The 13,383-nt window shown below is 43.7% G+C and overlaps 1 protein-coding gene across 3 annotated transcripts in view; it reads left to right on the top strand.

Moving 5' to 3' along the window:
• The first annotated feature begins 576 nt into the window (after window positions 1-576).
• The window catches only part of NKTR (natural killer cell triggering receptor), a 37,286-nt gene continuing 24,479 nt past the window's right edge, over window positions 577-13,383 (top strand). For 2 of the 3 annotated variants that reach the window (XM_056857205.1, XM_056857206.1), the window contains exons 1-5: window positions 577-701; window positions 5,425-5,499; window positions 6,855-6,962; window positions 7,217-7,261; window positions 10,580-10,667. In XM_056857205.1, the coding sequence (XP_056713183.1) occupies window positions 644-701; window positions 5,425-5,499; window positions 6,855-6,962; window positions 7,217-7,261; window positions 10,580-10,667 (374 nt within the window). In that variant the 5' untranslated portion in view covers window positions 577-643. Of the gene's footprint in view, window positions 702-5,424; window positions 5,500-6,854; window positions 6,963-7,216; window positions 7,262-7,562; window positions 7,591-10,579; window positions 10,668-13,383 lie in introns of all 3 variants that reach the window. The other variant, XM_056857207.1, reaches the window with a different exon arrangement.

Consider the following 13,383-nt stretch of genomic DNA (forward strand, 5'->3'; position numbering starts at 1 on the left):
GGCTTGCCATTCCCTGTCTCTGTGTAGTGACCCTTGACTTCCTTGGCGGTCTCCCATCCGAGTACTAGCCAAGGCTGACTCTGCTTAGCTTCCGAGATCTGACATGATCGGGCTAGCGTGGGCCATCCAGGTCAGTCCGTTCCAGTCAAGGGCTAAGAGGAGTTGAGACGGGTAATATCTTCCTTTGTCTGATGCTTTATCCCCAAACATCATGTTCAGGATGTCTGTTGTTGCTGTCCCTGCCAATGAACACTGTCTGCTCATACCTTTTGATTTTTATAATGGGCTTGTTTTATAGCCTTTACTTTCTATTCTCGACCTTCTTCCTCCCCCCACCGTCACCCCAGTGAGAGAGTTTCGGTATAAATCCATTTCAGCTTGGATCATGTGTGAAATCTACACTGCTGCCTGTAATTGGCTACTCTGTGATGTGGGTGGGTGGGTTTGCAATATTGACACTCCACCCTTACTCTGCGGTGGGAGGGAGCTCTAATTCAGACAGTCTGCTGAGCCTCAATAAATGGCAATCGGCTTCTCCAGAGGGCACGGATCGCGTCAGGCTGCTTGGAGTTCTTCCAATTCTGAGTTGGTTCTGTTTTCCTCAGGGTGGTGAGGAGGAGAGGCGCCTGGTCTTCCTGCTGCCATGGGGGCACAGGATCGGCCTCAGTGCTTCTTCGACATCGAAATCAATCGAGAGTCAGGTAAGCTTGGGAGAGCTGTTAAGGCTACCGTTTACTGACCTGAAAGGTGTTTCAGTTGCTGCTAACGTTAAATTCAAGCCGTGCATCTCATGCAGTTGCCACACTGCTTAGAATGGGCGTTTTAAGTATCTGTCTGCCGTATTTCATACTGTTGTGGAATTATTCTCCCCCCTTCCCCCCCCCCGCAATAGACTTTGTAATGTTTAGCCATGTATAGTGACTTTCACTTTCAGAATAACCGCAATCTGCATTTGCAGTGTCGTGCAGCATTTCATGATCTATCAATATTCTGTTTACTGCCGAAAAGTAAAGAGTTGGCGGGCGGGGGCTATTGTAGTAAAAATCTGTCTGTAGTCCCTGAGAGGTGACTTCGTGCACATAAATAGGGGGGAAAATAGTAAAAGCATATTGTAGGGAGAGGAAAGATTTGGGCAAGCAGAATCTGGTTAGATAGTATTTTAACATTTTTGTCTGAGAACTTCTCCAGTCCCATTTAATTAGATAAGCGGAAGATCTGCTTACCTCCCTGACGCCCCTGATCGTCTGGATGCAACAGGAAGAAATAATTAAACCTGTCTGATATCCGTGTAATTTGCATAGTGCATGCTGATTCATAAAGTGTGGCTGTTGGCACCATTGGCGAGAAAGGAAGGAGGAGCCACATAAGGTATTGACAAGTGATTGTTAGGGAAAGGTGGAAAAAAATACTAGAGTTTCTGGGGAGAAGGTCCTCATAGAGATTCATTCTGACTTCTGCTGATCTAGGACCACAATAAACAACTGACTGACTGATTCTGACATCTGAATCTTTAGTATATCTTTCACCTCTCCCTCTTCTCCATAATCACAAGGGCTAAGTAGTTACTGTTAATGCAGATTGAGGTTGACAAAACTATGACAAAGACTCTATAAAGTCAAATTCTGTATTTCACTGTGTAACAGAGCCAGCATGGGTAGCCATGGAAAAGTAATACACGTTCTCTTTCTGGCTAACTTACCTTACAGGATGGTCACAAGGACGAAACGGAGTCCCTTGTAAGCCACCATGAGAAGCTAAATTGAGTAGTTTGGTGGGAGAAAATTTATTAAACATATAAATCAAGGGAACATAAACATCAAGATACGGAGAGAACTCTGTTTCGGTATAGCTCTTAGGCCCCAATGGGTGGCTGGGGGGCAGAGGCTGGAATGAATCTGAAATCTGATTACTGTGAGCTTTTCTAAGTGGGAAGGAAAATATTCATACTTTCTCAGACTTTTCCTCTTGCAGTTGCACACTGGAAGGGGGCCTAATCAAGACTCACAAAAATGCAATGAGAGGTTAGAAAGGCCATTTATCCTCTCTTAGGAATTGTCTGCGTCTCCACAGGAAGACTTGCCTTGCATTTTACTGCTTCTTTGGCAGGCCTTCAGGCATATAGTTCTTCATATTTGGTTATTTAACAAAGAGATAATACGGAAAAGAGATTTGCTACTATGCTTTGCTTTCAAGCGTAGTACAGGCTATTAACAGGGCAGCGTGCTTTTTAAAACATCTAGTTTTTCTTTGTTGTTGTAGTTTTCGTTTTTCCTTACAGAGTTCCTGGGAAGGATAGTATCATTCTTGGTTTCCTTTAACCTTCTGTTCCAGATCAGAAACCTTAGGACCTCAGGTCTTAAAGTTATGTGAGCTGGAAGACCTTAAGTCAATCTTGAGTTTATTGGGTTGTTGCACCCACTGAGTATGTGGGGAAGCTGTGGTGGGGACACGGGGTGGGGGACAGGGTGTTCTGGATGTGTGTATCGACTTCCTGTTTCTAGAGAGTTCTGCTTGCTCGGTTACCTGGATTCAAGGTGAGCTCAATAAGTGACCTGAAATCGCAGCAGTCAAAATGTCTCACCTGCTGCAAGAAGTTTTAATGATGTGGCATATGGGTGCCAGAAATGTAAGATTCTTGTGAACTTTTTAAAAGATTACTAAAATTCATTTGCCCGGCAGGAGCTTTGGTAACACTCTGTTCTGTGTTAATCTTCATTTTTGGATTTTTACAGTGGCTAATCTTATCTTGACTAATGGTAATTTATGCCATGTGTTATTTCAGTCACTTTTAGAAAGATGATTCCAGCATAAAAAGGAAAACATAAGCCATCCCTGTAGTCTCTTGGGGTTTTTTCCCTTGAAGCTTGAGTTGAACTTAAAAAAAAAAGAATTCTATTAAGTGATTCCATATGCACCGCATTAGGGTTAAACGGGAAATGAAGCACAAAAGCGTTTAGGAGTGAGAAGAGAACTTTGGTAACACAACTGGAAATCTTTTAATCAGCAGGGCAAGGGGAACTTCAGCTGGAATTAGATCTGTAGGGTCCTTTGATTCTTGAAAGTTTATACCCCCAAAATCTTGCTGGTCTCTAAGGTGCTACTACTGGACTTGCTGTTCTTCTGCCGACCAACATGGCTACCCTCCTGAAACGATCTTCAGCTGGAGTTGCCTATGTTAGCTTTTGCTTGCGTTTAAAATAACTTTAATGATTATTGATTACAATTTCAAATTGTAGATATATATATTTAATCTGGAAGTTTACATCTAAAACTTAAGTCCTTTTGACTTCTAACAAGTGACCATTATGACTGGGGAAGCGGCAGAGCACACAAGGATGTTGGGGTTTCAGGATTGCCTAGGGCAGTTGTTCCCAACCTGTGGGTCGCGACCCCCAAGGGGGTCGCCAAGTGTTTTCTGGGGGGTCGCCGCCACTGTCCTGGGATAGCCCCCATCCCGGGCTGTCCAGGACTAACCCAGACGCCCCGTAACCCTGATCCGTCCGCGAGGGCAGGGAAGACCCCAAGCAGAGAGGCGAGGAACTGGCCGACTGACAGCCGGAAGGAGCTGGGCTGCAGAGACGCTGCGGCGCGCCGCCTCACACCAGCTGTAGCCCCGCCGCCCAGCTGAGAGGCGGTCGTGCCTGCTCCGGGCGGATGACGTGGTGGGATGTGTGGGAGGCCATGGAAGGTCCCCTGGCTCGGTCCGTTCAGGTCTCGGAGGAGAAGAGGGCGGTCCCCCTTGAGGCTGCTAGCTCTACAGCCGAGGAGTGTGAAGGACGCCCGTCTTTCCTGGTTTCTCCGCCCCACTCTGCAAGCGGACAGCAGCTCCCCTTTCCCCTAGTTTCGTTACTGCAAACATGGAAGGAAAACAAGCCCAGGTTTGTGCATATTTACCAACACGGCTCGCTTCCACGTCAGCTGGCACCGGCGTGAGGGGACAAGGAAGGCGAGACCTTGTTCTCATTTCCTTGGCCCCGCTGGTTGGACAGAGCTAAGCGCCGGGACTCATCTCAACGTGAGGGGAAGGTGTCGGGTGCCCGTGTACTTGAAAAGGGCGCGCAAACATTTTTTTTTTTTTAAGCCGTTGCATGTGCACGAGGGCTGTCGAAGGGCTCCTAATCTAGGGGTGCAAACTCGGCCCACGCCAGTGGGAAACCTGCGGCAATTTCAAGGCACTTTTGTGGGCACAGATCTCTCTCCCCCCCACCCCCCCAAGAATGGCCGCCGCGTCCGTTTGCCTAGCCCGGCGATCCTTCTTCGCGAGGCAATCAAAGCAGTTGGTCTTGCGAGCCCGAGCTTTTTCTCTGGCGGTTGCTGCCGTGGATCGGCGGGAAAATGCAGCGCCTGCTGCGGGGGTTGGGTGGGGGAAGAGCCTCTCTGGGGCTTCTGCTTTGCATTTGACAGAGCGGTGGAACAAAAATGCCCTTCCAGCCCTCTGCAAAAGTGAGCAAAAGGTCGCTCTGGGGAAGAGGACAAAGGCTGGGAGAGTCCGGTGGCGCTTAAAAGGAGGGGGCATAACTGACTGATTAGGCACCTTTTTCAGACACATAATATTAGCTTGCAGCGCATTAGTAATTGAAAACCTTTTTACTACAATTTGGTTACTTTTGTTTACATTGAAGGGAAAAACCCCCTGTTACATTATGCAAATGTGGTGGGGGTCACAGGTTACTTGGCAATTGTAAAAGGGGGTTGCGACTCGAAAAAGGTTGGGAACCACTGGCCTAGGGCAATTCTGCAAGCTTATATTCAGGGGCTTCTGGCAAAACCAGAAGAGCTTTTGAATAATTGAGATTACTGGTCTGAATCTGTTCTAAAACAGTGGAGCAGATTGTGTTTTAGTGCATGTAAAGGCCTTTAACTAAACGACGAAGGACATAGTTTCAAATAAAGCGATGAAGAAGAGCTTCTGTTTGAATCTAGTCATATAATATTCTTTGTGTGTGCGTGTACTTCATATATTCTCCAAGCTTTCCCCGTATGTATTGAGATCCTCAAAATACTTCCCCCCTGCTACTTCCATCCCACTTTGGGGTGCAACCCTCTTTCCTCCTTCATGGTAGGATTTTGACTTTGATCGCTGCATAAAAAACCGTATGTTTTTACTCCCAGGGCAAATAGCAGGTCTAGTGAGGATGATTTAGATCACAGCTGCCCAGCTGCCTCATTAGCTTGACCAACGTAATATGAGTCCAGCCAACCCCCTGTGTTCACAGCAGTGTTTGTCTGTGTGGGAGAGTGCACCGATAAAACCATGGGCCAACATTTAAAGGGACTTAAATGTTTAAAATGCGATTAAACTGGTGCTGCTTTTTGTTTATTTTTAGCAAGAACATATGGAGTAAAACCATTGAGGAACGTTAACGGCTTTGTCCTAGATATTACGGAATTACAAAGTAACTCTATTTTTAATTCTCCTTCCAGTTGGTCGTATTATATTTCAACTTTTCTCGGATGTATGTCCAAGGACTTGCAAAAACTTTCTCTGCCTGTGTACAGGTATATTGCTCTTCCAGTCATTATTTAATGCTCAGAGTTGCTATTCAAATGTTTCGTACATTTTGGCTGGGTTTTAAAGTATGAGGGCTAAAGGTCGGGCTGAACCCATCTCCCACTTTGAGCCAGCATGGTGTTGGGGTTAAGAGTGGCGGACTCTAATCTGGAGAACCAGGTTTGATTCCCCACTCCTCATGAAGCCTGCTGGGTGACCTTGGGCCAGTCACAGCTCTTTCTGAACTCTCTCAGCCTCACCTACCTTACAAGGTGTCTGTTATGGGGAGAGGAAGGGAAGGCAATTATAAACTGGTTTGAGAAGGCAAGGCAGAGAAAATTGGGGTATAAAAACCAATTATTCTTCAGGGTGAGGCAAGTGTCACAAATGCATTTGTCAAAATTTGAAGATATGTTTGCTAGTGGTGACGTAATTACTTTTGACAGTTCTGCAGTATTCACAGGCTTTTCTCCAAAATCGTGAACATGAAATGAAAGGTGCTCCTATAGTTATTTGAACGTGGGCTCTTTCCTGTTGCTGGTGCGGTTAGAGTGTCAAACTAGGATCTGGCAGACCCAGGTTCGAATTCCCACTCTGGCATGGAAGCTTGCTAGGGGTTGTTGGGCCAGCCCCATACTTTCAGCCTAACCTACCTCACAGGGTTGTTATTAGGATAAAATGGAGGAGAGGAGAGCAATGTGAGCCACTTTGGGTCTCCCCATGGGAGAGAAAGGCAGGGTATAAATGAAGCAAATACTTTGAGACTACATTCTGATTAAACCTTTCTGATCTCTCTCGGGACTGCCTTCATGGCAGCAGATGGAAATCTGCATAGACCCCACTCACCCCCCAGGTGATGAGAAAAATAGCAGTTGCACTCCTTAATTCCAAGCTAGCAGGAATGGGAAAAGGGAAAAGGAAGAATTGTGTGGTGGTGGAAAGTGCTGTCAAGTCGCAGCTGACGTATGGTGATCCTGAAGGGGTTTCAAGGCAGAAGATGTTCAGAGGTGGTTTGCCATTGCCTGCCTCCGTGTGAGCTGAGAGTGTTCGGCGAGAACTGTGACTGGCCCAAGGTCACCCAGCAGGCTTCATGTGGAGGAGTGTGGAATCGAATCCGGTTCTCCAGATTAGAATCAGCTGCTCTTAACCACTACGCCACGCTGGCTCTCAACAGGAAGAATTAGCCTTGGCAAATTCTCAAATATGTTGGGACATAACGATAGAAAAATGACAGCCCTTCTTTAAGGACCTGGCTTTTTGCTTTATTTTAATCATTTGCTGTGTATTTCTGTTGAATTGGAAATCAAGGCTATTGGTGTAGGCTATTTAAGCTGTTAGTTCACATTTAATTTCTTCCTTGCAGGTGAAAAAGGAATTGGGAAAACTACTAGAAAAAAACTTTGTTATGAAGGCTCTACATTCCACCGTGTGGTTAAAAACTTCATGATTCAAGGTGGAGACTTCAGTGAAGGTAACGCTTGAGAGAGATTTTTTTTTAAAGGCTGCATAATTATCCTTTACCTAGTACTGTTCCTATTAAAAGTGAATATTAAGATGAGATTCTCCCCATAATTTAAATTTTGTGCCTCCTCATATGCTGAAGGAGCTAATGAGCATAAAACATAATCGTAACAGCCATACAAACAATATTAAAAGATTTAACTTGCAGTGACAAAAAGAAACAACAAATTCTAAATTTCCATGTCTACTTTTTAAAATTGCCAGGTAATGGGAAAGGCGGCGAATCTATTTATGGTGGATATTTTAAAGGTAAGATCTAATAATTCTTGGCGATTTCTCTGTTTCAGTTTTGAGAGTTTTGATTCCCGATATGTTTAATGAGCAGGTCGACTTAGAACACCTTTGCATGAAAGTAATGTTGCATGGAGATTATTTACGTGCATGACTTTTAAAAATGCGTTTATTGTAATATTAGCGTTTTAATGGACAGAATTAATTGCGGCTAACTTAGTTGGTTAAAACGTGACTTCAGCATGGAGGCTAGGCAACTTGATTCATGACATCTCCTGTCTTCCTGCCTAAAACTGTCAACATATTCTTTTGTTTATAGAGAATGTGGTCTTTTGCAAAATGAAAAGGTAAGAGACGAAAGCGCAACACAAATTCAAACTCTGTTCCCCCGCACCCTTCCTAGTAAATATATGGACCACTAACAATGAATTTGTGGCTGGGTAAAATAATGTAGCTTGGAGAGAGAAGTCTAAAGCTAGTCTGAGAGGCTCTAAGGTTGCCTTCTCTTTGGGCGAGGATCTACTGGGATTCTAAATATCTGTCTTGGAACAGATTCTCTTCCCTCCCCCCCCCCCACTCCCCGCCCTTCTGAGGTTTGTGTGTTTATTGAATTCTGAAAATACATTTAGCATGTGCTCTTCCTTGGAGTAATAAATCCATGTATGTCGTTGACTCTGAATGAACTCTTTGACGGTTCTCCTAAATAGCAATCGTTGCTTTTAGAGCAAAGACAGACCAGTTGTTTGTTGTCTCAAGAGCGGGATGTTTCAGTGCCGTTTGCCGTATTAGCTGCAAACCAGTACTGAAAGAGTTTGGATATGGCATAGTGTTCTGTGTGCCTCTTTTCCCCTATGGTGTGCATGCTTCCACAGGCTATGTTGCAATATAATACTGTTAGATGGCAGAAGATATCAACCTTGAATAGTGGTCTATTGACAAATCCGTATTCTAAAAGGGTTTTGGCTCTTTTTCTCTAAGTTGTTATGGTAGGTAAGTACAACTAGTCGGGTAATGTGTGTGTCGTTTTGCTGTTAAGCCACAAATATTGACGACTTACATGCGAAAACTATTTTTTTTTTTTTTACTTAAATGCGTTTGCTCAAGACATCACCAAGCAAATACTTGAATGTATAATTTTCGTTTAATCTGTTGAGACTGAAGCTGAAAAGGGGTTATGTGCGGTCATCTCCTTTGCTCAGGGCAGTGTTTTCATTAGCTTCTGCATTTGGTTAAAAAGGGTGCATTTGAGCTAAGTAGAATGATCCAGTGTTGGTGAACTCTGGCAGGATTCGAAAGAGAAGTAAGTTTTTTGGGGGGACATAACAAAGCAGAGAAGAGAGTGTGTCATTAGGGTTGTGTCTGGCAGATTTTAATGTTCAAAACCATCTTTGTAAAGGGGAGGATCCCAAGTCCACTGCATTTATCCAATTCAGCCTTTTTGTTAACTGACGATCAGCAGGCTACAGATTACTGGGAAACAACAAGCTGGCATTTTTCATCTGATACTGGCAATTGACCAGTACCCCCAGAGCAGGCTTGATTTTATGTCAGGGATCCCCAACGTGGCACCCGTTGAGCTTTTAAGGAAGTGGGTGGAGCCATTTTTAGGCAGGGCTTGTTTTTGGCTGCCCTCATTAAAATGAAAGGCTTTGCAGCTACAGGATGATTAAGAGGTCCGTTAAGCGCCCAGGTTTGCCTTAGTCAGTATGTGGTTCCTTTTCCCCTTCAGGGCTGACCAACCATTGCCGTGAGCTTCCTTTGTAAATAAGAGAAGGGGTTTTTGTTCTCGTCTTAGAGTCCAGGGGACTGAACTATTGCATGATGGGAGATGAGCATTCAGGAGTAGAAGGCCACCCCCTCCTTCTCTAGGCATGCTATCCTTCTAGTGGCTGGACCAGGCTTCTACCCAAAGTACAGACGATACTAACCTTGACAGAAATATGGCCAGCCTTCGAGTAAGGCAACTTCATGAACACACATGAAGCTGCCTTATACTGAATCAGCCTCTTGGTCCATCAAAGTCAGTATTGTCTACTCAGACCGGCAGCGGCTCTCCAGGGTCTCAGACAGGGGCTTAGTCCCTTTAACGAGATGCCAGGGATTGAACCTGGGACCTTCTGCATATCAAGCAGAAGCTCTACCACTGAGCCATAGCCCCTCCCCTGTGTTCGGTGTGGTTGCCATGGGATTCTTTCCCAAAATGAGGAGGGAGATATTTTGTTGGGCTCTGCCTCCTGTGCAGCTATCAAAACTTCAAAGATGCCCACAGGCTTAAAAAGCTTGGGGGGCCCTGATCTGCATAATCTTACAAGGCGGCGGGTTTGCTTTTCTTTTTTTGGCCTGGGGTTGAGCCAGTTAGAGATGCCATTTTGGTTCAAAACAGAGAATGTGTTTTGTTTACCCAGACTAGGGTTGCCATCCTAAAGGTGGAGCCTGGAAACCTCCCAGAATTACGACTGATCTCCACGTTACTGTTTCCTTGGAGAAAATGGCTGCTTTTGGAAGGTGGACTCTTTGGCGTTATACTTTGCCAGGGTCCTCCCCCTCCCAGACGCCACCCTCCCCCCTGTTCAACCCCCAAATCTCCAGGAATTTCCCAGCCCGAAGTTGGCAACCCTAACACAAATACATTTGGATGTTGCAGAAGCGATTCTGTTGGGTACCTTCCGTTCTACTCCCATCTCCTGTAACAGTCTGGAGGTGAATAAAGGAAGGAAGTGTATGCTTGGCACGCAGAAGATCCTGAGTTCCAACCTGGGCATTCTGACTATCGGTGTTAGGAAAAACTGGCACCTGAACCCTTCTGCTCCTCAGAGACACAGTACAAAGCTAAATTTGTTGAATGATGAGCAAGTTTGGTGTCCTAGTTAGAATACTGGATTAGGGCCAGGGAGATCTGGGTTCGAATTCCCCTGCAGCCATGAGGTTCACACCGCGATCTTTGGCCAGTCACTGTTTCAGCCTAAATTACCTCACAAGACAGTTGTGAAGATAAATAGAAGTGGGGAGAATTATGCATAGAGGAGGGTGGAATGAAACTGAAAGAGACAGACTGAGGCCTGAACTGGTTTAAGACATAACATCCCCGTATGTTTGATTTAAAAAAACTGTTGTGACTCTTCTAATAAAAGGATCAAAATTCTTGTGTTGTGTCCTTCAATGAACATTGCTGACGTGATTGTGTTCCGATCTTATCATCTTGTGAAGATTACTTTTTTATGATTTTTCCGAATGGGCTGCTGGAGAAGTCCTCCTTGTATAATTGTTGACCTTTCTGAAATCGTTAAATTGGCTCAGAGAACCCGATTAACCTCTCTTCTTTTTTTCTCAAAACAGATGAAAACTTTATTTTGAAACATGACAGAGCCTTCCTTTTGTCAATGGCAAACAGAGGGAAACATACAAATGGTTCCCAGTTTTTCATGTAAGTATTTGTTCTTTGAGAGCTGAGTTTTTCTTAAATGGAGAAGCGCTATTCATGAGAAAGATGGTATTGTTGGTCTTTGAGCAAACATACAAGAAGCTATAGACATTTGGTATATTTTTTCTGCTCGTCTTTTCACAAATTATTTTTTTTAATCCCATTGTTTTTGAATGTCTATGCTCTTCTGGATTACTTAGTTTGCTTGATGCCTTTAGTGTATAAACACGATACTTTAAAAAGGTGCTGATATATACTTTGTATACTTGATGCCTGATTATCTTGACCAAAGTCCATTTACAAGCAAGAGATAAAAGTGTGTTTCAAAGACTGGCTTTCTTTTTGAGAGGGCTTGCCTTTGGTCGCTTCGTAATGTTTTTACCACACTATGCAATATATACATGCCCGTAGATTTTTCTGCACACATTGTGAATCCTTGAGTTAGATTTGAACTATCGTACATCAAATGACCAAAGAGTGCGCTCCAGTTTTTCTTACAAAGCTTATTCCAGTTTCATAATTACATGATGAATATTTGACCAACTGAACAACACAGTCAGAAGAGAGATGTTTTGAAGTAAGTCGTACCCTTGTTAGACTGAAGTTATCAAACTAGCTGCCGTGTAGTTCTTGACATAATATTTACTTCAATGTTCTCTTTTTCTTTCAAATATCTTCTGTTATTAATATTTACAAAACAAAAACCCAAGGCTTCCCCCCACCCAATATTTAGTCACTTAGACCAGTTTGGAGAAGAGGATTTTTATCCTCTTTTCTTTTCTTTTTTTCTTCATCCTGCTGTATATCAGGCACTTTAATAGACTCGCCATCCAATTTTCTATAATCAAATCTTTATACACTTTGCCATCTTTCTTAATGGAGTAAGAGTGAATGGCGCTTCATTGCCTTGTTAAAGGAACACATTGTACAGAGGAACTAAACTCTCTTGCCTGAACAATTTTTTTCCCCATGATCAAAAGAGGTTCAGATAAGAGGCATATTTAGGTTGTTTCCTAAAGAATGTCCCAAAAATGGAAAGCGGATATGACCACAAGAAGGATTTGGTATCTGTTTTGGTGGGGAAAGGTGGGTTAGGTTTGTAGTGACTTCTGTTTTGTGCTTTCATTTAGCAGAAAGATGGCTTTTGTTTGCAACACCAGTGAATTGAAATAAACCGTTCACTATTCTTACTACCTTATGCCTTTATTTACACTTTTTCCATTTTTAAGCTTATCTGAACTTGAAAAAGCTACAATTGCTGGTACGCTCATAGAGAAATTTCCGAAGGGCTCTAAAGTTTCTTTCACCTCACGTTGCAATATGTACGTCAGTATTGCATTAAGATGACAGGGGAAGGAGCTTGTAGTGTTTTATAAGTCCCCTTCTTAAAAATATGATGCCAAGAGTTTAATTTGTTGGCAAAATATGTAAAATGCTCTTTATAATTAGGTTTACAGTGTGGCTTATTCCAAGAGCTCAGAGGGGGGTAGTTTTATGTAGTCAGAGAGCCAGAGTTCATGTGCCGTAGTAGGGCAGGAATTATTCTGAGTGCCTTTTTTATATTTTCTGGTTGTAACCCATGTATCACTTTGTTTGACTCAATTCTTAAAATACTCAGTAGACTAGCATGAAGAGGTTCTTCCCTGATTGAACCCTGCCTCATCTGGAAGAAAGTGAATAGGTGCAGCAATTTGAGAGGGCGCGGAGGGGTGGGGGGATACATATTTAGTTTTATACTTGAGTTAAGGAGAAAAGTAGGCGAGGATCCACTGGGTTATCTTACGTAGTCAGACCCTTGCAAATGCTGATTTTCATCTTAAAAGCTCCCGAGTGCTCAAAGCAAGGTGTGGGCCAGCCCCACCCACCATCCCATCTCTTGTTGCAGTTCTCTTGATGCCGTTCAGCCAAGCTGTTGGTTTCCAGGAGCTGAGCTGCCCTTGTGGCCTAGACAAGTTTCTGCTAGTCTGTCTCTAGCAGTAGAAAAGATCAAACTAACAAAATTTCTGGCAGGGCATGAGCTTTCTCACTTCTTGAGACGCAGCTAGAATGTATCTGAGGAAGTGAGCTGTGATTCACAAAAGCTCATACCCTGCAAGAAATTTTGTTTGTCTTTAAAGTGCTACTGGGCTCTTGCTCTTTTCTACTGCAAGATTCTGCGTTGCATGCGTGGGGGAGGCGTGCAGAATCCCTGGCAAAGATAACTTTAAATACTTGTAAAAACATTTTAATATGGAATAATCAGACATTCATGCATTCTGTGCAACAAAAATTTGGAAGTTAACTGTGCCTTGCATGCATGGTACATGTTTGCATGGGGGGGAGGCTTTGGGCTGAATAAAATCTACACCCTCAAAATACAAAAATAGCTCCTAAGACCATTAACTGGACTTACAGTGCAATCCTAAGGAGAGTTACTCCAGTCTAAACCCATTCATTTCATTCACTCTCCTTAGGATTGTGCTGTTAAACACGCACACAACCCCACTCCAACTGTATATTACTGTATTGGTGGTATTATTAGTTAACCCTGTGTATTCTGGTTCCTGAGGTCCCGCAAATCATGCGTGGTAAACGTGTGTGGAAATAATGCATAAATATTTGTTCACTTTCACCTGCACTGTTATTCTATGGAACAAAATTAGGCTGTTATTTGTCACCTATGGGGCAGGTTACAAAGGAATACCATTGCTTCACTGTGCAGTGTAAAATGGGCAGGGTA

The sequence above is a fragment of the Euleptes europaea genome, chromosome 11, assembly GCF_029931775.1.
Source record: "Euleptes europaea isolate rEulEur1 chromosome 11, rEulEur1.hap1, whole genome shotgun sequence".
Lineage (NCBI taxonomy): Eukaryota > Metazoa > Chordata > Lepidosauria > Squamata > Sphaerodactylidae > Euleptes > Euleptes europaea.